At 49.8% G+C, this 25808-nt stretch overlaps 8 protein-coding genes across 8 annotated transcripts; 6 read left to right on the top strand and 2 right to left on the bottom strand.

Annotated features, from left to right (window-relative positions):
- Positions 1-233: 233 nt before the first annotated feature.
- Positions 234-1661, top strand: B0J16DRAFT_380553 (uncharacterized protein; the record flags this gene model as incomplete). The annotated part of the gene is made up of 2 exons (XM_046131084.1): positions 234-1402; positions 1463-1661. The coding sequence occupies 2 exons, from the start codon at positions 234-236 to the stop codon at positions 1659-1661; spliced, it is 1368 nt and encodes a 455-aa protein (XP_045986572.1).
- Positions 1662-2694: 1033 nt separating this feature from the next.
- Positions 2695-4227, top strand: B0J16DRAFT_380552 (histone-lysine N-methyltransferase, H3 lysine-79 specific; the record flags this gene model as incomplete). The annotated part of the gene is made up of 2 exons (XM_046131083.1): positions 2695-3248; positions 3300-4227. 2 exons carry the CDS (start codon positions 2695-2697, stop codon positions 4225-4227), a joined length of 1482 nt encoding a protein of 493 aa, XP_045986571.1.
- Positions 4228-4329: 102 nt separating this feature from the next.
- B0J16DRAFT_64285 (autophagy-related protein 16) lies at positions 4330-5273 on the bottom strand. The gene is made up of 3 exons (XM_046134221.1): positions 5095-5273; positions 4656-4993; positions 4330-4605 (listed from the first exon to the last, which is right to left on the bottom strand). The coding sequence occupies exons 1-3, from the start codon at positions 5177-5179 to the stop codon at positions 4432-4434; spliced, it is 597 nt and encodes a 198-aa protein (XP_045986570.1). The 5' UTR covers positions 5180-5273; the 3' UTR covers positions 4330-4431.
- A 15-nt stretch (positions 5274-5288) lies between these two features.
- B0J16DRAFT_333486 (Vps16, N-terminal region-domain-containing protein) lies at positions 5289-8648 on the top strand. The gene is made up of 6 exons (XM_046126836.1): positions 5289-5711; positions 5813-6077; positions 6126-6622; positions 6668-7910; positions 7986-8067; positions 8121-8648. The coding sequence occupies exons 1-6, from the start codon at positions 5567-5569 to the stop codon at positions 8370-8372; spliced, it is 2484 nt and encodes an 827-aa protein (XP_045986569.1). The 5' UTR covers positions 5289-5566; the 3' UTR covers positions 8373-8648.
- A 2787-nt stretch (positions 8649-11435) lies between these two features.
- On the top strand, positions 11436-13320 carry B0J16DRAFT_263688 (uncharacterized protein; the record flags this gene model as incomplete). The annotated part of the gene is made up of 3 exons (XM_046123333.1): positions 11436-12508; positions 12566-12659; positions 12715-13320. 3 exons carry the CDS (start codon positions 11436-11438, stop codon positions 13318-13320), a joined length of 1773 nt encoding a protein of 590 aa, XP_045986568.1.
- A 686-nt stretch (positions 13321-14006) lies between these two features.
- On the top strand, positions 14007-16172 carry B0J16DRAFT_333483 (peptidase M16 inactive domain-containing protein). The gene is made up of 2 exons (XM_046126835.1): positions 14007-14327; positions 14381-16172. The coding sequence occupies exons 1-2, from the start codon at positions 14196-14198 to the stop codon at positions 15947-15949; spliced, it is 1701 nt and encodes a 566-aa protein (XP_045986567.1). The 5' UTR covers positions 14007-14195; the 3' UTR covers positions 15950-16172.
- Positions 16173-16182: 10 nt separating this feature from the next.
- On the bottom strand, positions 16183-19274 carry B0J16DRAFT_411347 (uncharacterized protein). Its single transcript, XM_046133223.1, has 3 exons — positions 18940-19274; positions 16942-18888; positions 16183-16893 (listed from the first exon to the last, which is right to left on the bottom strand). The coding sequence occupies exons 1-3, from the start codon at positions 19168-19170 to the stop codon at positions 16396-16398; spliced, it is 2676 nt and encodes an 891-aa protein (XP_045986566.1). The 5' UTR covers positions 19171-19274; the 3' UTR covers positions 16183-16395.
- A 20-nt stretch (positions 19275-19294) lies between these two features.
- Positions 19295-25319, top strand: B0J16DRAFT_282434 (uncharacterized protein). Its single transcript, XM_046123963.1, has 3 exons — positions 19295-19922; positions 19975-24396; positions 24452-25319. Exons 1-3 carry the CDS (start codon positions 19512-19514, stop codon positions 25031-25033), a joined length of 5415 nt encoding a protein of 1804 aa, XP_045986565.1. The 5' UTR covers positions 19295-19511; the 3' UTR covers positions 25034-25319.
- The last annotated feature ends 489 nt before the right edge of the window (positions 25320-25808 follow it).

Below are 25808 nucleotides of genomic sequence, written 5' to 3'. Positions count from 1 at the left end.
CGACCTGGAGGATTTGTCTCTTGTTCAGTCTCTTGAGTCTTTGACGTTCAGTGAATAGTAGCAAAGATGTGTTCGGTGATTAAAGACTTATGTTCTCAAGAGCCTTTGAAGCATCTACTGGTTCGTTCAATACATAAGAGATAACAAGTCTACTCAACAGACACAAACTCCAGAAACAACCAGATCACGAATCAGCATTGAAACCACAAACAAGACATTAACAATCACAAACCATGGTTACTACACGCTCCAAAGCAAAGGCTGCTGCAGCTGTCTCAGCCACTCCCAGTTCACCAACCATTCTCGTAAAGCCAGAGTTGCATTCGCCCTTGCAGAGTCCGGAACCACCTAGTCCTCGGCTACGCAAGAGGAAGCGAACCAGGGCTTCTTCCGACAGTCCGAAACCGCAGAAGCTCCGAAGAAGAGACACAACGCCACTTGCTGCTCCTCGTCCTCAAGCTCCCGATTGGTTGCCTGAGTTCATAGCTGGACCAGACTCTGACCTTCCTTCTCCCCCTCAAAGCCCCGCTGACTCAGATATTGAAACTGACGGAGAAGACGAGTCCCAAGACATAGGAAACCCTACTTCCGATCCGAAGTTGTTCGCACAGAACTTCGAAGCAAAGGATTGGTCAGATGCTAGTGGACGCGCAGGCCTCGAATTCTTCCAGGCCTTTCCTCACGACAAACACTCAACCCTTTGTGTCCGCCACCTCCTCTTACTTGCAGAGGAGTGGTACTGGAAACGCAAGCCCACTGTCAACGCCCAGCTTAACTCCATGCTGAAGGATGGAGTGAGATCCAAGCCCGACTTTTCGGATTTGGCTCTGCCCATCCGTGAAGACACATGGACTATCAAGGACGTTGATAGCTTCAAAGACGATCTGGCTAACAAGATCTCTAAAGCAGCTAAAGCATCTGACAAGGAGTACGGTCGATTGTCACTCCTTACCGGACATCCTCCCGTTTGCGAGATTTTCGATGCAAGAGCTCACGTTCGGTGTGCATGGTGTGCCCGGTCTCAAGATTTAACGCCGCCTCCCTTCTACCCACATGATACTCACTTTAACATGCCAAACATTTTCTTGGGTGGTATGATCCAGCGCAAGAATGATCAAGTCGTCAAAATTCTCCAATGTGGTCACGAAACACCCATCACGATTCTAGGAGCTGATGAGGAGAGTGCTTACACAGAATGTGAAGAATGCGGCCACCAGCAAGAAGCCGAGCCGGGATTGTTTCGTCCATGGAAACATGCGATCAAGGTATCAGGAGCTCGTATTCCTGTCGAAGTTGCTCCCTCGGAATCCATGAGAATGAACAGCAAATTCATGCATGTGGATGTTGGAGGCATTCACATTGTAGTCGATCATTGTACAAGTGAGCCCCTAATCAGGTTTAGGTAAGTCAAGTTTGCAAACATGAGACCCCCTTTGGGATAGATGCTAATTGTTTGTATCAGGTCAACTCGATTCTCTCAAGCCTACGAACAAGAATTGTTCGATTACCACGAACAAGGTGCTATCAGGATACTTACCAACCCCGGGCTGGGTTCCCATGATGGCGGCAATGCTGTTAAGGAGGGGCTGTACTGGAGACAGGGAGCTTTCAACCCAACGACTTCATGTACTGGTTCCTTTGAGAACTGTGCTTGTCACTAACTGCCCGAGGGGCCATCAGGTTATTAACAAGATTGCCCACCTAGAGATGTCATTGTTTAGACCCTTCACGACAACCTATACTAGGTAGCATTGAGGTTGTTTCGTTTTGCCGCCCTAAGCCTTAGAGATAATGGACATTTTCAACTATCAAGTCCAAGGCATAGGGCAGAAGTATGGGTCGGCAAAAGACAAAGACAAATAATCCAACATTTGTCTATGAAGGGGTTATACTTTCTCAACTGAAAAGGTAAGTACCAATAAGATATAGACACATATAGATCAAAACAAAAAGAAAAGTATAAGAATATCTTATTTGCTGCACTTGCCAATATGATTTCATGTGAGATAACAAATAAATCCTGCTTTCCATCATGGCAACCATAGGGTAAGCCATTTCAGGCAACCACCATCTGCGGCTGAAAGGGAAAGCCCCCACGTGCCCAGTGTGTCTCCACCTCGAAATTTTAAACCAGTCAAATCCCTCCTTTCAAGGCAAACAAATTCAGGGCAGCAGGCAATTACAGCGGGGGCAACTGCCTAGCGGCCTCCGCCAGGCCCAAGTCCAGGGGACCTCCTGCAGCGTGCAGGCCCTGGCCCCTGCCTCCAAGGCAGCTGATGTAAGGCTCCTCATTTCCAGAAAGGCAGCCATTCAGCCATCATTTCGTGGTGGATGCTCCCAACTTCGCCTCGAAACTTGAACTCTGCCTTTGCATATCTTTGTACCACGATGCGATACTGAAAGAAGAGTCACGAGAACAACTTGAACCACCACCACCAACTTCGGCTATTCTTTTGGAACTTCCTAGCTTACCTTCTCTTCTCACGTTCCTTTCATCTTCTCTCTTATTGCTACCTTCTTTCTTAATCTAGTCCCACCCGTTGCGCGACATTGCCGACGCCCGAGCCCGACACGCACGCCACCGCGAACCCCTCCATCCCTGACCTAACCCAGGCTGACCCCGTCTTTACATCTCACGATATCTTAACCTTACTTTGTTTGAGTCACCAGGGACTGGCCCCCTAATAATTCACGATGCGTCTATTCGGTGGAAAGAACAACAAGTTCAAGAGCGACCCTCCCAAAATCAGGATCGAAAAGGTCGTCGTCGACCGACCTGCTCAGAAGCCCAAGCCCAAACCGAATCCCATTCTCAGCGGCTCAGCATCACGCTCCTCGTCCTCCCACCGTCCTTCTCCGAAACCTCTGGCACGCCAAGCTAGTCACTCACCCTACCCCTCCTCATCCGACGAGAAGCGTCTGGAACGTAAGCGGAAGGCACCATCTGTAACGCGTCGATCACCAGCCAGCGATCGTATCGAATTCGACAAAGACAGCGATGGCGAAGACGATGGATGGATGACTCTCGACACGAAGAGGCAGCGCAAGGGCACCGAAGATGGCAGTTTTGTCGACCCTAACCGCAAGCTGAGGAGCGTAAGGGCTTTCGAGGAGCGCATGGATAGCCGGAGCTTCATTCATGCTGTTGATGTGGCTTCGCTTGAGCACAAATGTGTACCTGTGATGGGTGCCCAAAAGGAGGAGGTCGCTATCAGACTTCAATACCCCAGCTTGCAGCCCCGTGAGAAGTAGGTTTCCATGCTGTCCGTGCCCAGAGTCTTGAGCTGACGTTATTATAGATATGAGCTAGTATGGGGCAAAGACAAAATCGATGCCGTGGAAGCAAGCATCAAGGTAGTTCGCCATGTTGCCGAGACATACCTTACCGAAGAGGAAGCCGAGCCTTTCACGAATCCCAACGATGGTATCATTCGAAGATTGGAAAAGGCCTCCAACCGTAATATCCAGGATTTGATGGGATTCAAGGCTGCTCTGCGCGAGTACAATGAGAAGCTTCGTGCTCTGGTCGAGGACGGTGTAATTGCCAAAAACCTTGATAAAATGCACGAGCTACCCCAACACCTAGTGGCTTTCATTCTCGACCAGATCTATGACCGCACAGTGGCTCTGAAGGTGGAACTCCTCTCCAAGTACGAGAATGGAACCGACTATGTCTATGGCGAACTCCTACACCCGTTCATCTCTAAGATTTTGCTAGAGCAAACTCGAATGACCTCTGGTCAGGTCTTTGTCGATTTAGGCTCAGGTGTTGGAAACGTTGTTTTGCAAGCGGCTCTCGAGATTGGCTGTGAAAGTTGGGGTTGCGAAATGATGGAGAATGCTTGCAATCTTGCTGAGGAACAGAAGAAGGAGTTTGATGCGCGCTGCATGTTGTGGGGAATTCGACCGGGCAAAGTTCATCTTGAACGGGGCGATTTCCGTAAGAACCTGCCCATTCATGAGGCTCTTAAACGCGCGGACGTGGTCCTTGTCAACAACAAGGCCTTCACCTCGCAGCTCAACGATGACTTAGTTCGGATGTTCCTGGATCTCAAGTCGGGCTGCAAGATTGTGTCCCTCAAGTCTTTTGTTGCCGAGAAGAGCAACAACCACAACATCAACGACGTTGGCAGTACCATCCTGGAGGTGGAAGAGTGCATATACCCTGAGGGTTACGTGAGTTGGACTAATGCAGGAGGATCGTACTTCATTTCGACGCGAAAGTAGACTATAGAGCTTCGTCAGCACACAGTGGAAGAGTATGGTAAAGGAAAGATTGGGTTGGAAGACGGGCATACATCAGCGATGTGTATGAGGATATGTTCGGGCTTACAGGATACTCCATATAGCACTTTGTTTTTCGTGATATCGAGCGTTGTTATCCCTTAGACTGACTTTGGCCGTTTGCTGTTGACCTTAATGAATGGTCGATTATCGTCCTTTTTCGAAGAAGGGCTCGTTGGCAAGATTCATGGCATCTGCTTCTTGCGCCATCCTCTTCATCCACCGGTCAATAAGTTCCTTGTTTTCCTTCTTGACCTTGTCTCTTTCTTTCTCGGCCATCGACACTTGCAAATTCAGAGCAATCATCTCATCTTGAACATCCTGATGCCGGCGTCAGTATAAACCCACGGGGCTTCGGATCCAGTACGCACCTCAATGAATTTGCGCTTTTCCCTCAACTCGTATTCCCGATCTTTGAGCCTAGTGGTAAGACTGTGCTTATCGGCTGTGAGGTCTCGTATCGATTTCGTATCGGCCTTGTGCTTTGATCGCAGTTGCATCAACTCTTCTTCGCTCGCACGCAATCGTTTCTCGGTGACACCTTTCGATCGAAGAGCTTCCGCGAGGTCTTGTTTCAGCTGTGCTACGCCGGGATCGTTTGTCGAAGGTTCGGCGGATTGCGCGGTCGTTTTGCCACGATTTGCGACCAGCGCTTCTAATGTATTCTTTTCTCCTTCTAGAGCAGATATGCGATCTGCCATCTGCGAGCCTGGGGAGCATTGTTAGTCTCGTACATATTGTCGTCGTCCCTCACGCGATGCCATGTCGCATATTGAAGGAGGGGTTTGGGTGGGGTTGATTTATACGCACATGTCTGAACAAGCTCCATGTTAACTGGAGTATTAAGCTCTGCATCTTTGATGCCAGAGAGATACTGGTCACGCCAGTTAGGCATTTTATTAAAGACAGCTTCTCAATAAGATAACGGAGAAGGACTGTTGATGGAAAAGTTTGATGGATGGAGTGAATTATGAAAGAATGACTTGCACCGCTCATTTGAGGCTGCCATGTGAGAGATGATGCAACCGCCAAAAGCAACCTAAAATTAGCGGGACAAGGAACTACCCGACCGCTAATCCCAGCCGGAGAATAGCCGTATCATGGACGCCTAGCAACCTCCACCTGCGTCCGACGGTATGATGCAGCCAGCACCCAAGCTCCCTGTCTCATTGATACTTTACTGTAGTGCACAGCTGAAGCTTTGGTCTCCAGCTGTAAGCACAATTGTTATCTCCTCTACACCACAAATTAAGAGCTTGTAACAACATGAGATAAATGCAAGATGGACACGCTTCACGCGAGAGCTGATTGGGAGAGTGTCGGGGACAGATGGTTCCGCAAGACACAGCAGTATACAGCTGTGTTTGACCAAGATCTCGACTTGGATAATTATATTGTCGCCGGAGCTCCATATGCTGGAGCATTAGGTGAGTGATGAAGCTATATGCGATATGGTTCATTTATCATGAGCTGCTTACTTCTCATGATGAGTCGGAGTCTTGATGAGCATAGCTGACCAGCCTCCTAGCATTATGGCGCGACGACACAAAGCTCCTGGCATATCAGCCTGGGCGGTCAGCGAAACCAGCAATCGATATTTACAGTCTTGCTGGAAAGAAGCTGCGCAGTATTCCTTGGGATAAAGGAAGCATCAAGGGACTTGGTTGGTCCGAGGATGAGACTTTGTTAGTCGTTACTGCTGACGGTACTGTCCGTTGTTATGATCTGCAAGGAGACTTCACACAGTTCTCCCTCGGACATGGTGCCGACAACTATAGTGTTGAGTCGTGCCGGTATGTCTGCCAGATATCTGTACTGGACTCATAACTAACAAGCCACAGTTTCTATGACCATGGCATGGTAGCACTTTTGGGAAACAATACTCTTATCACAGTTTCTTCCTATACCGAGCCTCGACCTAAGGCCCTTGCGCAGACACCGGAAGCCGAAATTCACGCATGGTCAATCATCTCACCAAATCACACACTATCAAGGTCTGTCGAAGTGTTGCTGAGTGTCGATAAGACGGTTTACGTCGTTGATGCTACGGACTGCGAAGATCGCTTCCTCGATATTGGTCCTTTCAGTCACATCAGTGTTTCTCCCGATGGACGCTATGTGAATCTTTATGCTAAAAACGGGAAAGCTCATGTCATATCGAGTGATTTCCAGGAGCGGCTGTTCGAACACGACTCAAACTCGCAGACACCGCCTTTATACGTCGAGTGGTGTGGTTCTGATGCGTTAATTGCTTGGGAGGATGAAGTGCACATCATTGGACCTGGCGATGCTTCTTCTTCTTATATCTATGACAGCACGCGAGTGCATGTAGTTTCTGGTATGTATCTCCATCTTCTCGAAGCACAATGCTAACACCTTGTAGAGCACGATGGTGCTCGCTTAATCACGAACGACTTCTGCGAGTTCTTGGAAAGAGTGCCACGAGACACTCTTGAAGTCTTTGGCCAATCTTCGGATTCATCACCGGCCTCGATTTTGCTTGATGCTGTAGGCCAACTGGAGCTTCAGTCCCCAAAAGCTGATGATTACATCCAACTAATACGACCTAACCTTACGGGAGCCGTTGACACCTGTGTCAATGCGGCTGGACGCGAATACGATACGCACTGGCAGAAACGTCTGCTAAAGGCTGCCTCATTTGGCAAGTCTGTGCTTGATATCTACAACAGCGACGACTTTGTTGATATGTGCGAGACTTTGCGTGTACTAAATGCTGTTCGATATTACGAAATTGGAATGCCTCTGTCATTTGAGCAGTACCACCGCTTGACGCCAGAGTCTCTTATCCGGCGACTCCTAAACCGACATGAGTACCTTCTCGCCTTGAAGATTGCAGGTTATCTCAAGCTACCTACAGACAGAATCTATGTGCACTGGGCATCAAGCAAGGTTCGCGTGGGAGGCGAGGATGATGACACCATCTGTCGGTTGATCGTGGAGAGACTGTCCGGCAAGCCTGGAATATCTTTCGAAGAGATTGCGCGTGCAGCATACCAAGAAGGGCGCGGACGACTTGCCACGGAGCTTCTTAACCATGAGCCCCGTGGTGGCAGACAAGTTCCACTCCTCCTAAGCATGGAGGAGGATGAGCTTGCTCTTGACAAGGCCATCGAGAGTGGTGATACAGACCTCATACTCACGGTTTTGTTGCAGCTCAGGAAAAAGCTCCCTCTTGCTGCTTTTTTCAGGGTGATCAATGCACGACCTACGGCAACAGCTCTCGTGGAGGCGTTGGCCATGGAGGAGGGTGACAATACATTGCTCAAAGATCTCTTTTACCAAGACGACCGACGAACAGATGGTGCCAATGTCTTTATTCGAGAATCACTCAAGCAGCCTGACGCTCGTACAACGTCCGACAAGTTGGCTCTGGCAGCAAAACTGCTGGCCGATTCGAAGGAGTCATCGTTCGAGGTTCACGCTTTGAAGGAAGCCACTACTCTGCTACGTATGCAGGAAGCCTTTGATCGGGACCTGACAGATACCTTTACGGGGCTAAGCGTGAACGAGACCATGTTTAAGCTCATTCGACTAGGATACCAGGGACGGGCCAAGAAGATCCAGAGCGAGTTCAAGGTCCCTGAGAAAGTGGCGTGGTGGATTCGGTATGTGGACCTCCTCCCCAGCAGCCCCATGCTATCGGGAGCGATGCTTATCAACGACTAACCTTGTTCCTGCAGATTACGAGCACTAGTAGCTAAACGAGACTGGAGCGAGATCGAGGAGATCTCCAAGACGAGGAGGAGCCCCATTGGCTGGGAGGTGAGTTATCATTGAAGATCTAGAAGATGATATTCGGAACTAACAGACTGTAGCCCTTCTTTAACCTCACTCTCCAAGCTGGTAACCCAAGGGTAGCATCTGTTTTCATACCCAAATGCACAGGAGTCGAAACTGGAGAGACAATCACCATGTATGAGAAGTGTGGCATGCGTGTTAAAGCAGCGCAAGAAGCTGTGAGACTCAAGGACAGCGAATCGTGGGAGAGGATTCTGGAGGAAGCAGGAAGGACGACACAGGAAGGAAGAGAGATCGAGCGGTTGGGTCAGTCGGTTTTCAAGAAGTAGAGTTAGGTATACCCGCGTGGGTAGTAATTTCTTAGACGCATACAGCTTATCCTTTCACCGCACTTTCATGACAATCATATATCTGGACTTGGATCAGCCATTGTGCCCACCTGTCACCACTACTGAGTAACACTGTGATTTGATCTTATATGTGTTTGGTGCCCTAGCCCAGTGGAGTCAGCCATTGATTGCAGTGGCTGCATAGTTAAAAGCAAGTAGAAATGTTTCCATGTCTTCTGAATGGTTCTTTGCGGCGTCATAGTTAAACTCCTCAGTATAACCCCGGTAGTGACTGGAATGTAAAAATGTCTGCAGCCGTTTTATAACGACCCCAGGACAGCTTCGCGTGATGAACTAGCATGGTCTCGTGACAGACCCTGAGAAGAGTCATGTCTCATGAGAGTGGGACGATGCGCAATTAAATCAAGGTTGCACGTGAGTTTAGATAACGTTGTTTGATCGGGAAGTCCCGAAACGCATGACAAGCTGAAGAAAAGAAATACCTTCGCTACGTACAGTGACAACTACCGCTGTAGAATGGAGGGTAGGATGATGATATCATGGGTTACATTCTGGCTCCGATGCGGGGATGACTTCGGCAGTAGCTGGAGTGTTACAATGGACAGTCGATACGTACACTAATACAGTGATTCTGTATCACAAACTCGGAGACTTTTTGAAGATTATTATTATCATCATCGTGAGACTTGAGTGAGAATCTCCAGTTTCAGCTCAAACACCCCCTTTTTGCTATTGAGGTTTATTTGTGTAGTAAGCTTCAAGCCCATCTTCCTCATTGGGCCATGGTCCGATGGTCTCGAAGCGTCTGGCGGTGGCGGACACTCACTGTACATCACTAGCATGAATCTCCGAAAAGTTTGAGGTGTAGCTTGAGTTTAAGCCTCAGCCGACGGGACTTTGTAGAGGGAGAAAAAAACGGTTGAAAGAAGGATTCCTGTTTTTGTTTTTCTAGAAACATGTGAGAGGCGCTTGAGTTGAAGTGAAGCTCTAAGGCTGAAGTGGGTATAATACGATAGAAATGAAGAAGAGCGATAGGGGAAGGGGAAGATACAACATTGAAAGAAGAATTGTGGGAAATGTCTTGGAGCTGGGGATATTCTGCGGTGTTGGATGAAGATGGAAAATCAAGTATGGATGTCATGTCATGTCATGATGGATATTGTGGAGTTCCTATTACCAGGTTGAGAGCAGGGAGGTCAGATCAGTGCATATTACGTCCTTAAAGGGATCTTTCATGATGAGATGAAAGTTATCCGAGCTCAGGGTCTGAGGGTTCACAGAGATTTGCAAGTACACAGAAGTATTTGGCCACTGCAAGAAGGGATCGGGATCCGCAGTCTATCTCCAAGTCCAATACTGTAATGGACCCTGCTTTTTCTTGCCAAGAGCCAGAGTCACAGACAAGACAACAGCTCTAGAACGACCAGACCGAATCACGTTTAACTGCAGGCCTGATCACTTGGCTGCTTGCAGTGCGTGATCTTGATGGTTATCTCCATGAACTGCTTGATTGTCCAGTTAAAACCCTTGTTATTGTTTCTGTTAGTTGATTCTTGATTGCCCGCTAGTGAGGGGAAGACACTAACTGTAACTTTAGTCCTACCTCTCACTCCATCTCTGTACAGTAGAGTCAAGGTTGGGCAGAAGTAAATGGGGAGTGGATTTCTGTAAGGTACCATCAATACCGTCTTCTTCTAGGAACAGGAAAGCTGTCAATTCATGATACCCAGCCCTTTTTTAATTATTGTCTTCTCGGGCTGTTATTACGTAGTTTCCTTGGCCTTTTTGACGTTCCTTGGACCTCTTTCTGGTCGTTGCGGATGTCATTACAGGGGTACCGACAAACTGTGGGAGTGGAGGAGGGCCGCTAGAACAAATCAAGGTGACCTCCCCTGTCAGCAGCTTTAGAACCCCTGTTTACGCCCCCGGTCTTGAGCGATTCGCTCTGTGCGAAATACGTGCCTATCGCCGCCACTCCACTATTCTAATGTTTTTCTACTGTACTTGCCTACCGGGCCTACTGCTGTACTGTACTGAGCCGGGCAGGCCAAGGAACCTAAATGAACTCATCAAGCCCAACCTCCAGCTCCATTCATTCATAGACCAGGTTCAAGTTCCTTCTTCTTTTCACATCCTTCTTCTCCTCTGACTCTGATTCTCTTTCTGTCATTGCTTTTCCTGTCATCTTGTCAATGTCGGAATCTGCGCCGGAATAGAATCCCTCCCTTCCCCGTCTGCCGCCTCTTTTTTGTGCTTGTTAACCTCCGCCGCGGAACGAACCATCGCCCCCCAAGTCTAGAACCGATCTGCAAGACATCAATCAATCACAAGAATTAAGCCAAAGCCAATTCAACTTCCCGTCCAACAACCTAGTCTATTCGTATACATAAACGAGAGACCCCTTCCCTTTTTCTCTCCGTCTCTCTCCGGCCTTTGTAAGCGGATCGATAGCCTGAGTAATATTATTAACTCTTGCCACGCCCCTACCGCCAAACCGTCTCGTCATAAGACCCTTTTTACCTCCCATAACCGTTCCCGTCGTATCGAATACGTTTTTGTTCCAACGCCAACCAAGTCTCTGTCTCAGCTGAGGTTTCAGTCACATCGCCGTCTTCAGTCAAAAAGAACCAAACCAAACAAAGACAACAGGAAACAAGGCAAGACGAGACAAGATCAGACAAGACCAGACCAGACGACACTTGATCAGTCACCCAAAGCAAGGGCTAGATTGGAATTAAGCTTCGCCTCTTTACAAAGTACAATTGCGCCGCATTCTGCTTCTCTCCCTTTCTCGGAAGCGCCTTGCCTTTACCTTTCCTTGGCTTCGGCTTAGAATTGCTCAAATACCATTGTCTTGCCATTTTGTATCTCCATTGGCAAATTCCTTTCCTCTTTCTCGCCTTTTAGTTGCCTGAAAGTTGCCCACCTACTACACCCTTGCAGGCACCTACCTAAAACAGGTCCCTGTACATAACTCACCTGCTCATTATTTCCTTTTTCCTGGTGTCTTTTTTGGCTGCCTGACTTCATCCCTCCCTCATCATGTTTACTCAGCCAGTTGTTTCAACGCCTACGGGCCCTACACAGTCATCGTCTACTTCGACCTCGAGACCCAGTCGTCTCCGAGGTCTTAGCTACTTGCGCAACTATACACAAAACCATCTTCTTTCGCGCGATAGTCACCACAGCTCTGGATCAGGCCCAGGCACTGGAACAGCAAGTGCACGCAGCACGTCCCCCAACCGACACGCCTCTAGCCTCACGCGATCTCTCAGCCATTCGCCTACCACGAGTGGACCATCCACTGGAGCCCAGAGCCAAAACAACAACCACTTGACCCTCGTCAGTTCGACACCCGATCCCGTGAGGAATTTGACATCAGCGGCCACCACAACTTCGATACCTGCCCTGCCGCCTACTTCTGCACCTGCTTCTGCCGCTCCTGTCGCTGCCAATTCTTCTACTGCATCCCCTATTGCGCCCGCACCTGGCTCTGTGGCTTCTTCCGACGTCAACGACCCCGCCAACGCTGTAGCAGAATCATCGACTGCCGCAGACCCTCAAACTGCTACCGCCGACATGAACCAAGATCAGCCTACCATGACGAGATCACGATCGGGGACCACTGGCGAAGGGGGCTCATCAACCCCCGAGACTACACCGTCAATTCGACTTTCAGCCTACTACGACCCGCGATCTACACGCCCATCCCTGACATTCCCCCCCATTTCTAGGACTTTGCCTACGGGTTCCGAGAAGATTCGCGTTGGTCGCTACTCGGAGCGCGACAGCCATTCCATGTCTAACATGCCTGGAAACCAACCGTCAGCGGCGCCTGTCGGTTTTAAGAGCAAGGTTGTCAGTCGCCGACACTGCGAATTTTGGTATGAGGATGGAAAATGGTATATCAAGGATGTCAAGAGCTCTTCCGGCACATTTTTGAATCATATTCGTTTGAGCCCACCTTCGCAAGAGAGTAAAGCGTTCCCAGTCAACGATGGCGATATCGTGCAGCTCGGAATTGACTTCAAGGGAGGAGAGGAAATGATCTTTCGATGTGTCAAGATGCGCCTCGAACTTAACCGTGGATGGCAAAATAAGCTTAATACTTTTAAGTAAGTCAACGCCTGGCCGTTTCTACACATACTGTTGAATGCTGACCAATTGCAAAGTATGGCTGCGCACAAGAGACTGCAGACGATGGCATCCAGTGGAGTCGCTGGTACCAGCTCTCAAGATTGCTCTATTTGTCTGAGCTCTATTGCTGTAAGACTTCCGTTAATGACAGATGCTGGTTCATTTTACTGACAATACTCCATAGCCCTGCCAGTCTTTATTCGTGGCACCTTGCTCGCACACATGGCATTTTAAGTGTGTGCGATCACTACTCAACTCTCCTCAATATCCCATTTTCATATGCCCCAACTGCCGTGCCGGTGCCGATCTGGAAGCCGATGTCGACGAACTGGCCGAAGAATGGCAGCAAATGAAGAACGAGGCTGAGGCCGAAGCCTCGACACCAGCCCAAGTTGACACTGAGCCAGAGACAGACACAGCACCTCCCGCAGCTGATTCTGGAATATCGACACCCGAGCGATCGAACACTGTCGACAGCGATCACATGGACCTCACAGTTAACATCACGCCCGAAACTCCGCAAAGAAACGAAGCCAACCATGCGGTCTCTGAGCCTTTGCCTATCAGATCCGTCTCAGGCGCCCGAAGCAGTCGGCTCGGCGACAGTCGAACGCCATCTCCCCCAGGCGGCGCCGAGGGACCAATTACTCCTCGAAATAATGTCGGACCCTGGGTTTTTGATGGTAGTGCCGGCCGTACAGTCAGCGCCACAGAAGGCGAGATGACCAGCATAGACGCCGCAGCACAGCCAGAGGCGAGCGACAACGAGACCACAGTCCGTCCACAATAAAGTGTATTACTCAAAAGTACTTTGCACTTAGGGGCTGCTTGATTGGTGTTCGGTTATGAGGTGGTATGTGGAGAAATACTCTTTACACATATATATGGCGTTCTGTTGGTTTGTCCTGACTTTCATGGCAGCAGAGGCGTTGATGGAGTTCTTTTTATATACAGCCACCTGTAGTAGAAGACAGTGTGGGACTTGATTACGCATTTTTGTGCACAGCGTTGTTTATCCGATTTGATCTCAAGCGACATATGAAGGAGATTTAGACAGGGTAGTGAGTGAAGCGAAGGTTTATAGCGTAGGATGCAACTGGCCAAGACAAGGGCCCATGAGTAGGAGTTAATGAATAGACTTGCCTATCATGCGTAAATTACTGCACACATTGTAATATCCCGTTTGAATAAGTCATGACATGTGCCATCCATCTATTGGCATCATGGCTGGGAGTCATGATAGACTCATGGGACAAACTTTGTTTGAACTCAAGACCGAGATGTTGTGCCTCCTTCCCGTATTTCCACCTGGACCCTGCATTCCAGCATTTCCGAATGACGTCTTGGGAAATGTAACAAAGTCTCAGTACTTCTGTAAATTTCTATCATCGAAATATAATTGTTTTCGCTTCCTCCGTCCAGATTGTCTTGTCCATACAAGACATTATGTCATCATGCCCGCTGCTCCCGGCACCGAGATGATCCGGCCTAATCGCCGAGTGCGGGCGGACAGGGCCGGGGTGCGTGCTAAATTTCGACGGCTTTAGTCAGTCGCAAACTCATTCGCCAGCGACGATACCTTCAAGCAAGCATTTGTTGGAAATTGGGTTGGAAATTTTAGTATTTCACCTTGTTTTTTCTTCTTAGCTGGCGTACCATATCATAATGCTTCGTCAATTCAGCGCTGGCCTGCCTACAAAGGCTCGGGCCTCGTGCTCGAAAGTCTTGGGCCAGGCTTCCAAGCTCTCCTCGGCGCGGAGGTCTATGGCTACTGTTAAGGTGAAGGGCATTGAAAAGGTATGTTTGGAAAGACGCTATCAGGCGGGAATGCTTTTGCTAATAAAAGATAGGATCCTACAGAATTGGACCGAGTCACAACACTTCCCAATGGCCTACGAGTTGCGTCAGAAGCCCTTCCCGGATCCTTTGCCGGTGTAGGCGTTTATATCGAAGGTGGCTCACGATTCGAAAATAACTCCCTCCGCGGTGTATCCCATATTATGGACCGACTCGCTTTCAAGTCTACATCGAAGCGCTCCGCAGACGATATGCTCGAGCAGGTCGAAGCTCTGGGAGGAAACATCCAGTGTGCCTCGTCGCGAGAGAGCATGATGTATCAAGCCGCTACCTTTAACAATGCCGTTCCACCAACTATCGAACTCCTCGCCGAGACGATCCGCGACCCTCAGATTACCGACTTGGAAGTTGCAGAGCAGATTGAGACAGCCCGATATGAGATTCGAGAGATCTGGAGCAAGCCTGAGCTTATCTTGCCTGAGTTGGTGCACACTGCTGCGTTTAAGGATAACACTCTTGGAAACCCGCTGCTGTGCCCGGAGGAGAGGTTAGGTGCTATCGACAGAAACACTGTTATGGCGTACCGGGATCTCTTTTACCGACCTGAGAGAATGGTTGTCGCATATGCTGGAGTTGAACACAACGAGGCTGTCCGACTGACAGAAAAGTTCTTCGGCGATATGCAGAAGGGCACACAGCAGATCTCGGAGACGACCGGTTCAGAGACAAGCGAGAGTGAACTCTCAGATAGCGAAGCCAGCGCATCCTCCGCCTCTTCATCACCCCAATCATCACCCGGTCTTCTTTCACGATTCTTCAAGAACACACCCCCCGCTTCTCAAAACCTTAACAATCTCCCCTCTTCAAACGATATTACACGTCCCTCCAAGTATACGGGCGGCTTCCTCTCACTCCCCGCTCAACCACCTAATCTGAGCGGTCTTCCTACCTTTACACATATTCACCTCGCCTTCGAAGGTCTTCCCGTGGCTTCCGACGACATTTACGCCCTCGCCACTCTTCAGACTCTCCTCGGTGGCGGTGGTTCTTTCTCTGCTGGTGGACCTGGTAAGGGCATGTACTCTCGCCTATACACCAATGTTCTGAACCAGCACGGCTGGGTCGAGTCATGCATGGCTTTCAACCACTCCTACACCGATTCTGGTCTTTTCGGTATCTCAGCAAGCTGCTTGCCCGGTCGAACAGCAGCTATGCTCGATGTTATGTGCCAGGAGCTCCGCGCCCTTACCCTAACGACAGGCTTTTCACGCCTGCAGGAGACCGAGGTTGCCCGTGCGAAGAACCAGCTGCGATCAAGTCTTCTTATGAACCTAGAGAGCCGCATGGTTGAGCTCGAGGACCTTGGCCGTTCCATCCAAGTCCACGGCCGTAAGATCCCTGTTAAGGATATGTGCCGTCGCATCGAGAACCTTACCGTGGATGACCTCCGTCGTGTGGCCACTATGATTGTCGGTGGTCAGGTCAAGAATCCTGGCGGTGGAAGCGGTGCTCCTACCGTGGTGCTGCAGGAGGCTCAGGCCTATGGTGTGAGCAGTCACACCATGAGCTGGGATCAGATCCAAGACCGCATCGACAGCTGGAAGCTTGGCAGCTCGTCGTAGATTTGACGTGATATTACGCCAAGAGATGATGTGTTGGTCACTTGCATGATGTCCTCCAATAAGGAGGTGTATAATAGAGTGGGATATCTTGTAAAGCATATACCGGACATTGGGTTGTAGCATTATGAGGAGTCGGAAGGCAATGATGATCGGGAGAATATGTATTATATGAGCCCACGCGATTACTCTACTAGACTAAAAATCAAAGAATATCAGTATAAAATGCAGATAAATGAAAGTGACCGGGGAAGCAAAAATCCCCAATGTAAATTATTCTCTATGCAAAGTCTTACTACCAATGAACTCCTAATTGTATTGTTCTCCATCCATTCTGGGTATGAATTTGCGCCATCGTAATCCGCTATATGCCTAATTGCTTGCTGCTCGAATTCTGTAATGTCTAATGCCGTGTAATACCAGTCATAATGTTGTCCAAATTCAACAAATCAAAGTTTAGATCGCACAGCCTCAAGGCGGTACTTGACGTCCTTAAGGGCCTTGTTGGTAGGTTTCCAGTCGTCGAACTGTTTAAGCAACTCGTCGGCTTCGCTGCTTAACTCAGTACGCACAAAGTTCTCCTCTAAGATGCCACGCATGATCCAGGGTAAGACATATGGGTTCTGAGACGTCAATGGCCCGTTGCGTGGGGAGATAGTACATGGTGCTGGTGCCGGACCAGCAGGTGCTGTTTCGAGAGCATGTGCAATGGCGAGATCGTACACTGCATCATCGAAGTATAGACGAGAATGGCCGGCACCGGAGTAAAGGGAGCCAGCGAGAGGGACGGACAGTTCGCGAATCAATCCATGGTCGGAAACACCAAGGTTGCGAAGCTTGAGGGCAAATCCGACAAGATGAGCGATGAAGTCAGGGGCGTGAACTCGTCCGTCGATGAAAACAGCTCGGTAGATGTAGGGATGGTTCGCAGGTGAGTAGACCGCGGACTACATATGTTAGCTGGTTTGAAGATACATGCAATGCGCTAAACTTACCTCCATTGGCACGAGCTGGTCGTCAATGCTGCCAATGAATGTCACGCGAGCCCCGTAGTCTACTACACGCTTCAGAGCGTTCTCAAAACGCTTTGAGTTATCGCTCTCAGCGTTCCCAAACTCCCATAGCTCAGCAGCAGAGCCCATAAGTAAGCTAGACTTGTAGTCGGGGAATGGCCCCAACGCGACTCCAGCCATAGCACAGACACCGACTTTGGCGTTGGTAATAATGCCAAGATCAATGAGCTTCTCGAGCAACATGATACTCACCGGAACTCCCTGCGAGTGGCACGCAATTAGAACGAGATCAGCCTTGCGGATATGGTCAATCCAGTTAAGCATGAGCTTCCAGAGATTGTCCACGCGATCTTGGATCTTTCCTTCTCCCTCAAGAGCGACCTTCTCGATCTCACAATCACCACAGCCGTGAGACTCAGCCCATCTTCGAATTCCTTCAGCTCCAAGAGCAGCGAATCGTAATGATGTACCTGTTGGCTGCCCAATCATGGGACGCAAGTATGTTGCTGGGAATAGTCCATGAACGCCGATTGCAATGGCCTTTTTGATCTTTGGAGGTTTATCCACTCGAAAGACATGGTTGGGAGGGGCTTGCTGTGTGCGAAGCAGAAGCTGTGTCAGCTGCTTTACGATGGATGGGTTGTCCTTCATGTGGTAAGTACTTGAGAAGGATGGCAGGAGAAGGTTGCCACCAGGTAGCTTGGTAGATGCCTCCGATTCAGCAATGGATTGATCAGAAGAAGCAACCTTGGCTGGCGTCTTATCGGTATCTTGCGTAGGGGTCCCTGTTCTGGTAGGAGTTGATGCCCCGGATGCTGAGGGCGACGCATGGTCCAGATCCATTGACTGTGGCCTGGCACGCTTGTTCTTCTTCTTCATCCATCGGGATTTGACTGGCGTTGGCGTGTCCTTCGTTTTTGAGTCCTCCAACGCACTACCCTTTGTCGGTGACACCTCACTTTCTGCCATAGGTCGAGGATGCGTTTCTGATCCTTCACCCATCACCGCCACTTCTCCATCTTCCGGTGAGGGTTGACTTTCTTTCGTTTTTGGTGATTCTCTAGACCAAAAAGCCCATGTGGAACCACTCTTGGGAGTTGACTCATTCTGTTTAGCGGGAGGGGAAGAGTCTGTCATGGCAACGTCTTCTGAGGGCGGTTTTGTGCTTGTCTCTTCTTGTTGCTGTTGGGTATTTGTGCTATTCTCTGGAGCTTTGGTAGGTTCGCTCAAAGGGTACCAATATCGAAACCAAGAAGTAGTTTGTGGTTCTTCAGCGTTTTTGGGCGAGGGCATCTGTTCTAAAGGTTCGGTTTGAGCTGGTGGAGTGACAGGCCGGGGAGTGTCAGCTTCCTTTGTAGCCTCCTCAATCTCAGTCGTCTTCTGGGTACTTGTGTCGGGCACTGGTGTTGTCTGGGTCTCCGTGAAAGGAGTTCTGGACCACCATCCTAGCCATCCTGATGAAGTTGTCGGCGGATGCTGAGCTTCGTTTTGTGGTATGGTCGCTGCGGGTCGCATGTCAGCCTGAGATTTAGGCTGGGCATCACCGATCTCAGATTCTTGCGGTTTATGCGTTGTTGTTTCTGCGATCCCTGCGTTTTCTGATGACTCTTGGCTTTCTGTGATCTTAGATGACTCTCTAGACTGTTTAACATCTGGTTGGACTTGACTTTGCGATTTATTTTGCGCATCGTCTTCGGTCATCGTTACATCGGATTTGTTTTCTTTAATTTTCGGCATCGTCTTAATCGTATCGGTCGTACTTAGAATACTGGCGTTGTCGTCGCTCTTTTTCGCCTCGTACCGACTCAGATCGGGGGATTTATTGGATTTTACTGTCCCTCCAAAGATATTTTCTTTCGCGACGGAGGTAGATGCCGAGGCTTTAGGAACTCGTGGCCAGGAGCCGTACCAACTCCTCGGCCTTGGGGCCTGTATGTGTGTTAGATTGGAGTCAAGTTGAATAAGGACCAGAAGTCCTACGTCTTTGCTACTTCTCCGCGCTACAGTATCAGAGCCACCCATGATATGTTGCTCTGATGGCACCTCTGAGTTGATGTTTTGATCTGTCTCTGCTGCAGGTGACGCCTGAGATGCCTGTGATTGTGACGTAGGGGTCTGTGTCTGTATTGTTGAGGTGCTGACCAGGGTCTGCGCGTCGTCCTTGATGGCCATTTCCTCGGGGTTCGGCCTGGCCTTTTTTCTAGAAACCATATTGAGTTAAGCTTCGCGTTACAATTCACTCAATTCATAAACTTTTCTAAAAGCTTTCATGTTTGTTGTTGCTTTATTAAAGAGCTAATCTCTCATAGTGCCCGTCATGTGTTGATCCAACGTGCCTAGACTTCCATGGATGCTTCTCAGGGCCCCGCCGTAATCCGGACTAAGAAGGGACTGCGTTTGAGTGGAGCCTAGTTTGGCCCGGGACAAGAGCTCCATAGTTTTTTTCTGTTACCTTATCGATAAGACAAAGGTAAAGAAAAATTTCGACCCAGCTGTATACAACTTAGACAGTGAAAGACAGAGCAGTTGGTGATGCGCCAACGTCTGTCACAATGAGCAACCTCAAGAGAAAGGACGCCCCTGGCGGCAATCCCCCTTCAAAATCAGCAAAGAATACAAAAGAAGCCCGACCTACAACAAAAGAGAAAGTCGGCAAAGATGCGAAGCCCGCTCCCAAGAAGAGCGCTGAGGCGCCTGAGAAGGCTCCCGTTGTCTCCATCTTGAAGGAGGAGGAACCAATGTTCCCTCGAGGTGGCGCCAGCATTCTTACTCCCCTCGAGCAGAAGAAGATTCACATCGAAGCCAAGGCTGATGCTATGCGCGACGAGGAATTCAACACTGCCAGCAAAGATCAAAAGAAGAAGAAGCGCAAGACCGCTCTGAAGAGCGACAAGAAGCCAAGCAAGAAGAACGGAGAGGAGGAGGAGGAACAAGCAGTCAGAGTTGAGAGTCTCAGCTTCAAGGTAAGCTGCCCAATTGGTATCACATTTGCGTTGGTAACTGACTTTGATTTAGAAACTGGTCAAGGGATCTCTTGTTCTCGCCCAGGTCACACGAATCAACAACCTCGAAGTCGAAGTCGCATTACCAAACAACCTTACTGGTCACATCTCAATTGTTGCCGTCTCTCCCCAATTGACCGAACGTCTCGAGAAGGAGACCGCCGACAAGGAAGATGACGATGAGGAAGCCGAAGACGACGAGGGTATCGATCTGAAGTCAATCTTTGCTATCGGGCAGTACCTCCGAGCCTACGTGGTGTCCACCGTCGAGGAGTCTACCACCGGTGGAAAGGGCAAGCGACGCATCGAACTCTCTCTGCGACCCAGCGAGGCCAACACTGGTCTGGACAAGGACGACGTCGTTCCCAACGCTACTGTCATGGCATCAGTTGTCAGTGTCGAGGACCGTGGTTTCGTGATGGATACCGGTGTTGAGAATCTCGGTGGTTTCTTGTCCCGAAACGAGGTCGACAAGAACATTGACGAAAAGAGATTGCAGCCCGGCGCTGTATTCCTGTGCCAGGTTGTCAGCAAGGGCGCCAACGGCAAGATGGCACAGCTTTCGCTCCAGCAGAAGAAGATCGGCAACCCCAAGAATCTACCAGCCGACGCCACTACCATCAACACTTTCCTTCCTGGTACCATGGCCGACGTCCTTGTCTCCAACACCGATCGACGAGGTCTGTCTGGAAAGCTTTTGGGTCATCTTGATGTGACAGCCGATATCATCCACTCTGGTGTTGGTCCAGCTGGTGTGAGCTTGGACACAGCCTACAAGGTTGGTTCAAGAGCTAAAGCTCGTGTTATCTGCAACTTCCCAGGTGCCAGAGAGCCCAAGCTTGGTATCTCTCTCCTTCCCCACATCACCACTCTTGAGAAGAAGAGACCTACCAAGTCAACAGACTCAAAGAAGAACCCCACCCAAGTGCTACCTATCTCATCTTTGGTAGAGACTTGCACAGTTCGCCACGTTGAACCCGATATTGGTCTGTTTGTTGATATCGGCATTCCTGGTCTTAGTGGATTCGTCCACATCTCTCGAGTCAAGGACGGCAAGGTCGAGGCACTTTACGAGTCAAGCGGTCCTTACAAGGTTGGCTCAGAGCACAAGGGTCGTGTAGTCGGCTACAATGAAGTCGACGGCCTGTTCCAAATATCTTTCGAACAGTCTGTTCTTGAGCAGCAATATCTTAGACTCGAGGATGTTCCCATTGGCGCTGTTGTGACATGCGAGATTGAGAAGGTTGTTGTTGACGAGCGAGGCGTTAGCGGCTTGATCGTCAAGGTGGCAGAAGGAATCAGCGGTTTCGTCCCTGAGCAGCATCTTTCTGATGTCCGACTGCAGCATCCCGAGAAGAAGTTCCGACAAGGCATGAAGGTCAAGGCTCGAGTCCTCTCTACCGATTTGACCAAGAAGCAGATGCGCCTCACCTTGAAGAAGACTCTCGTCAACTCCGAGGCGCCTGTTGTTAAGTCTTACGACGAAGTCACCGTTGGCATGCAGATTCCTGGTACCATCATCAAGGTCCTGTCATCCGGTGCCATCATCCAGTTCTTCGGCACTGTTCAAGGATTCCTGCCTATCTCCGAGATGAGCGAGGCTTATATCAAGGATCCTAAGGAGCATTTCCGACCTGGCCAGGTGGTCAGCATTCACGTTCTTGATGTCGAGGCTGAGGCTAGAAAGCTGGTCGTGTCCTGTAAAGACCCTTCTGCTTTCGGTCTGGATAAGCAGAACGCTCTCAAGAAGCTCCAGCTTGGCAACACTGTCTCCGCTAAGGTTACACAGAAGACTGAAGACGAAGTGTTTGTCGAGCTCGTTGATTCTCAGCTCAAGGCCACCCTACCTGTTGGTCATCTGACTGACAAATCAAACTCCAAGAACCAATATGCTCTCAAGCGTATTGCCGTTGGGCAGACTCTTTCTGATCTGGTCATTATTGAGAAGGACGACAACCGACGTGTTATTGTCCTTAGCCACAAGCCCAGCCTTATCAGCGCCGCTAAGGACAGGACCCTTCTTACCAGTTTCGAGAAGGTCAAGGAAGGCAAGATCGTTGCCGGTTTTGTGAGAAACATCACCGTCACCGCTGTATTTGTCCAGTTTGCCGGAACCCTGACTGCTCTTCTTCCTAAGAGCCGACTGGCTGCCGACGTCCAGGAGCAACCGGACTTTGGCATGCATAAGCACCAGTCGATCGAAGTCAAGATCGTTTCCGTCATTCCTAGTCAACAGCGTATCGTAGTTGCCCCCGCTGACTACGATGAATCTGCTGAGCTGGACAAGAAGAGCAAGGCTAACGACAAGCCTGCTGCTTCAGACGACATCAAGTTCGGAACCATTGTAAAGGCAAAGGTCACCTCTATCAAGGATACACAGCTCAACGTTCAACTCGCCGACAGCAAGGTTCAGGGTCGCATTGACGTTTCTCAAATCTTTGACAAGTGGGAAGACATTCCTGACCCTAAGGATCCCCTCGACAAGTACAACAAGCACCAAAATATCTCTGTCCGTGTGATGGGAGTCCACAGTGCTAAGGATCACCGATTCTTGCCATTTTCTCACCGTTCGCTGCACTCTGTGCTTGAACTTACCGCTAAGCCCAGCGACATCGAGGCCAAGACCTTCGAGCCCCTTTCCCTTGAGAAGCTTAAGGTTGGTGACACTCATGTCGCCTTTGTCAACAACGCTAGTCCCAAGCACCTCTGGGTCAACCTCTCCCCTTCAGTTCGTGGTAGAATCTCCGCCATGGAGGCGTCAGATGACTTGTCACAGCTCAACGATCTGGAGGCGAACTTCCCCATTGGCTCGGCCTTGAAGGTCAGAGTGACAGGCGTAGATGCCCGCAACAACCGTCTCGACCTTTCAGCTCGTTCGTCTAACTCATCCGAGGCCGTTTCCTGGAGTGCTCTCAAGCAGAATATGGTTCTTCCTGGACGCATTACCAAGGTCAACGAGCGCCAGGTCCTGGTCAAGCTTAGTGAGCTTGTATCGGGTCCCGTCCATCTTCCTGATATGGCCGACGACTTCGATACCATTAACACTCTTGAGCAGAAGAAGGGTGATATCGTTCGTGTTTCTGTCGTCGAGCTGGACTCAAGCAACAAGAGACTTCGTCTTTCCACCCGTCCTTCTCGTATCATGAGCTCGACCCTCCCAGTCAAGGACAAGGAAATCAGCGACGTGTCCCAGCTCGATGCCGGTGACATTGTTCGAGGATTTGTCAAGAACGTCTCAGATAAGGGATTGTTCATTCTCCTTGGAGGACAGGTCACTGCCCTGGTCAAGATCTCTAATCTGTCAGACCGTTATCTGAAGGAATGGAAGGATAACTTCCAGGTTGATCAGCTTGTCAAGGGTCGTATCATCTCTGTTGACAAGCAGACTCGTCAAGTTGAGATGAGCTTGAAGTCTTCAGTTGTTGACGAGGACTACACTCCTCCTACCAGATACACTGATCTGAAGGAGGGCCAAGTTGTCACAGGCAAGGTCCGCAAGGTCGAAGAGTTTGGTGCTTTCATCCTGATCGATGACTCTGACAATGTCAGCGGTCTCTGCCATCGCAGCCAAATGGCCGAGCAGCCTGTCAAGGACGCTACAAAGCTTTACAAGGAAGGCGATGCCGTCAAGGCTCGTGTCTTATCAGTTGACGCTCAGAAGCGACGAGTCACATTTGGCTTGAAGCCTTCGCTATTTGAGGATGTCGACACCGATATGGACGACTCTGATGCGGGCGTTGGCCTTGGCGAGGATGACAGTGAGGATGACGATGTTGACATGGACGACACCGAAGCTATTCTCAAAATCCTCGGAACAGACAACGCTGGCGACTCGGACTCAGAAGACGAGGAGGACGACGAAGATGAAGACGAGGACGAGGACGAGGATGACGAGGAGGAAGATAGTGATGAGGACGTGGAGATGGAGGATCAACCAACCAAGAAGTCCAAGGGTCTCGGTGCTGGCAAGAAGTCGGAGTGGTCTGCTGACCCCTTCGATGAGCCAGAGTCTGAGTCAGAGGAACAGCCAAAGGACGCCGAGAAGACCAAGAAGAAGAAGCGAAGCAGAGACGAGATCCAAATTGACCGAACTGCTGAGCTCGACGCCAACGGTCCCCAGACCTCTAGTGACTACGAGCGATTGTTGCTTGGACAGCCTGACTCCTCAGAACTGTGGATTGCTTATATGGCTTTCCAGATGCAAGTCTCTGAGCTTTCCAAGGCCCGAGAGGTTGCCGAGCGAGCCATCAAGACCATCAACATCCGTGAGGAGACCGAGAAGCTCAACGTCTGGGTCGCTTACCTCAACTTGGAGGTTGCCTACGGAACCAAGCAGACTGTGGAGGAGGTGTTCAAGCGGGCTTGCCAATACAACGACCAGCAGGAAGTCCACGAGCGACTGGCCAGTATCTACATCCAGTCTGAGAAGCTCAAGGTAAGCTACTTCATAAGTATATCACGCGAGATTACAGTCACTAACTCATTAACAGGATGCCGAAGCCTTGTTTGAGACAATGGTCAAGAAGTTCGGCGCCAAGTCTCCTAGCGTCTGGCTCAACTACGCCCACTTCTTGCACGTTACAAGAAATAATCCTGCTGGAGCTCGTGCTCTTCTCCCCAGAGCTGCACAGCAACTCGGCCAATCTCAGCACCAAAACTCCAAGAGCAGCGAAATCCAACAGAACCTTATGAGCCGCTTCGCTGCTCTCGAGTTCCGATCTCCTAACGGTGAGCCTGAGCGTGGACGTACCATGTTCGAGGCTCTTCTCGATAGCTACCCCAAGAAGGGCGATCTCTGGAACCAGCGTCTCGATCTCGAGCTTGGACTTTCAGAGCCTGATCCCACTGCCGTTCGTGATGTCTTCGATCACCGAACACGAGCTAAGGGTTTGAAGCCACAGCAGGCAGAGAAGTGGTTCAGACGCTGGGCTGATTGGGAGGAGAAGATGGACCCCAAGGGCAGAAGCAAGGTGATGGCCAAGGCTCAAGAGTGGGCGGCCAGCTTCAAGGCCAAGAAGGAGGCTGCTGCTGTTGCTGCTGCGGCAGCTGAGGCGGATGAGATGGAAGAGTAGAAAGCTGTTTCCATCAAAATTTCAATTAGGATACCATAATGTATAGGGCCTTCAAAAGTTACTACAAAGCATAGAGTCAATTTTAGCAAAACAAATTATCAAGAATAAGCAGCTCCCGCGAAAAGAGTTAAATGTGAGAAAATGGATCGTTACTTCGAAAAGATGATAACCATCAGCCAAGCCTCAACACGAGATGATATTCCCAGTGAACCGGATATCGGCAAATGGGAGTTGGCGAATGACGATAGAACATTATAGATGCCGGTGGTATAGGTCAGGTCAGGTCAAGAAACTTGCATATGTACGGATACAGCTCAGGGATTCTTCCTATGTAAAAGGTGGCTCTGCGGTACTTTACTATCCACCAACAACCCGCCACGAAAGAAGTCACTAGGGTCTCGGCATTGCGGATTAATGCGTCATCCTGGTCTGAGCAGCTTAGCTGACTTAGCTGAACTGCTGTGATCAACTCACGATTGCCTAATTCTGTTATAAATGTTTATAGCGGAGTAAACAGCGTTGATCACTTCGTATCGAACGATGCTAGTTTGTTCAAGAGTTGGGGAAACATCGCAACGTTGCTTCGATTTTGAGCTACCTCTATGAACACCGCTAGTCACAAGACCCTTATGACGTTTGTTAGAAAAGGAACATTCTAATACAGCCACAGAGAAGATACACGCTTAGTTAGGTCTCACTAGTCACTACGAATAGTAATTGAGGCCGTCAGATTCTGCCCTTGCAGCGGAAGATTCGGGCTGTAGATGAGGGATCG

This window comes from Fusarium flagelliforme, assembly GCF_020744385.1.
Source record: "Fusarium flagelliforme strain FIESC 12 MPI-CAGE-AA-0113 chromosome Unknown B0J16scaffold_2, whole genome shotgun sequence".
NCBI classification, from domain to species: Eukaryota; Fungi; Ascomycota; class Sordariomycetes; order Hypocreales; family Nectriaceae; genus Fusarium; species Fusarium flagelliforme.
Note: the sequence above shows the minus strand (reverse complement) of the source record. Positions and strands in the feature narration are given on the sequence as shown.

Bases quoted from the DNA above. Each gene is read 5' to 3' on its own strand.
- B0J16DRAFT_64285 (XM_046134221.1), bottom strand. From the start codon at position 5,179: ATGCCTAACTGGCGTGACCAGTATCTCTCTGGCATCAAAGATGCAGAG. The intron at 4,994-5,094 runs GTGCGTATAAAT...AATGCTCCCCAG, and splicing joins CATGGAGCTTGTTCAGACAT to GCTCGCAGATGGCAGATCGC. The intron at 4,606-4,655 runs GTGCGTACTGGA...CGCCGGCATCAG, and splicing joins AAAAGCGCAAATTCATTGAG to GATGTTCAAGATGAGATGAT.
- B0J16DRAFT_333483 (XM_046126835.1), top strand. From the start codon at position 14,196: ATGCTTCGTCAATTCAGCGCTGGCCTGCCTACAAAGGCTCGGGCCTCG. The intron at 14,328-14,380 runs GTATGTTTGGAA...AATAAAAGATAG, and splicing joins AGGTGAAGGGCATTGAAAAG to GATCCTACAGAATTGGACCG.
- B0J16DRAFT_282434 (XM_046123963.1), top strand. From the start codon at position 19,512: ATGAGCAACCTCAAGAGAAAGGACGCCCCTGGCGGCAATCCCCCTTCA. The intron at 19,923-19,974 runs GTAAGCTGCCCA...ACTTTGATTTAG, and splicing joins TTGAGAGTCTCAGCTTCAAG to AAACTGGTCAAGGGATCTCT. The intron at 24,397-24,451 runs GTAAGCTACTTC...ACTCATTAACAG, and splicing joins TCCAGTCTGAGAAGCTCAAG to GATGCCGAAGCCTTGTTTGA.
- B0J16DRAFT_411347 (XM_046133223.1), bottom strand. From the start codon at position 19,170: ATGGTTTCTAGAAAAAAGGCCAGGCCGAACCCCGAGGAAATGGCCATC. The intron at 18,889-18,939 runs GTAGGACTTCTG...ACACACATACAG, and splicing joins CGCGGAGAAGTAGCAAAGAC to GCCCCAAGGCCGAGGAGTTG. The intron at 16,894-16,941 runs GTAAGTTTAGCG...TAACATATGTAG, and splicing joins ACCAGCTCGTGCCAATGGAG to TCCGCGGTCTACTCACCTGC.
- B0J16DRAFT_333486 (XM_046126836.1), top strand. From the start codon at position 5,567: ATGGACACGCTTCACGCGAGAGCTGATTGGGAGAGTGTCGGGGACAGA. The intron at 6,078-6,125 runs GTATGTCTGCCA...AACAAGCCACAG, and splicing joins TATAGTGTTGAGTCGTGCCG to TTTCTATGACCATGGCATGG. The intron at 7,911-7,985 runs GTATGTGGACCT...TTGTTCCTGCAG, and splicing joins AAAGTGGCGTGGTGGATTCG to ATTACGAGCACTAGTAGCTA.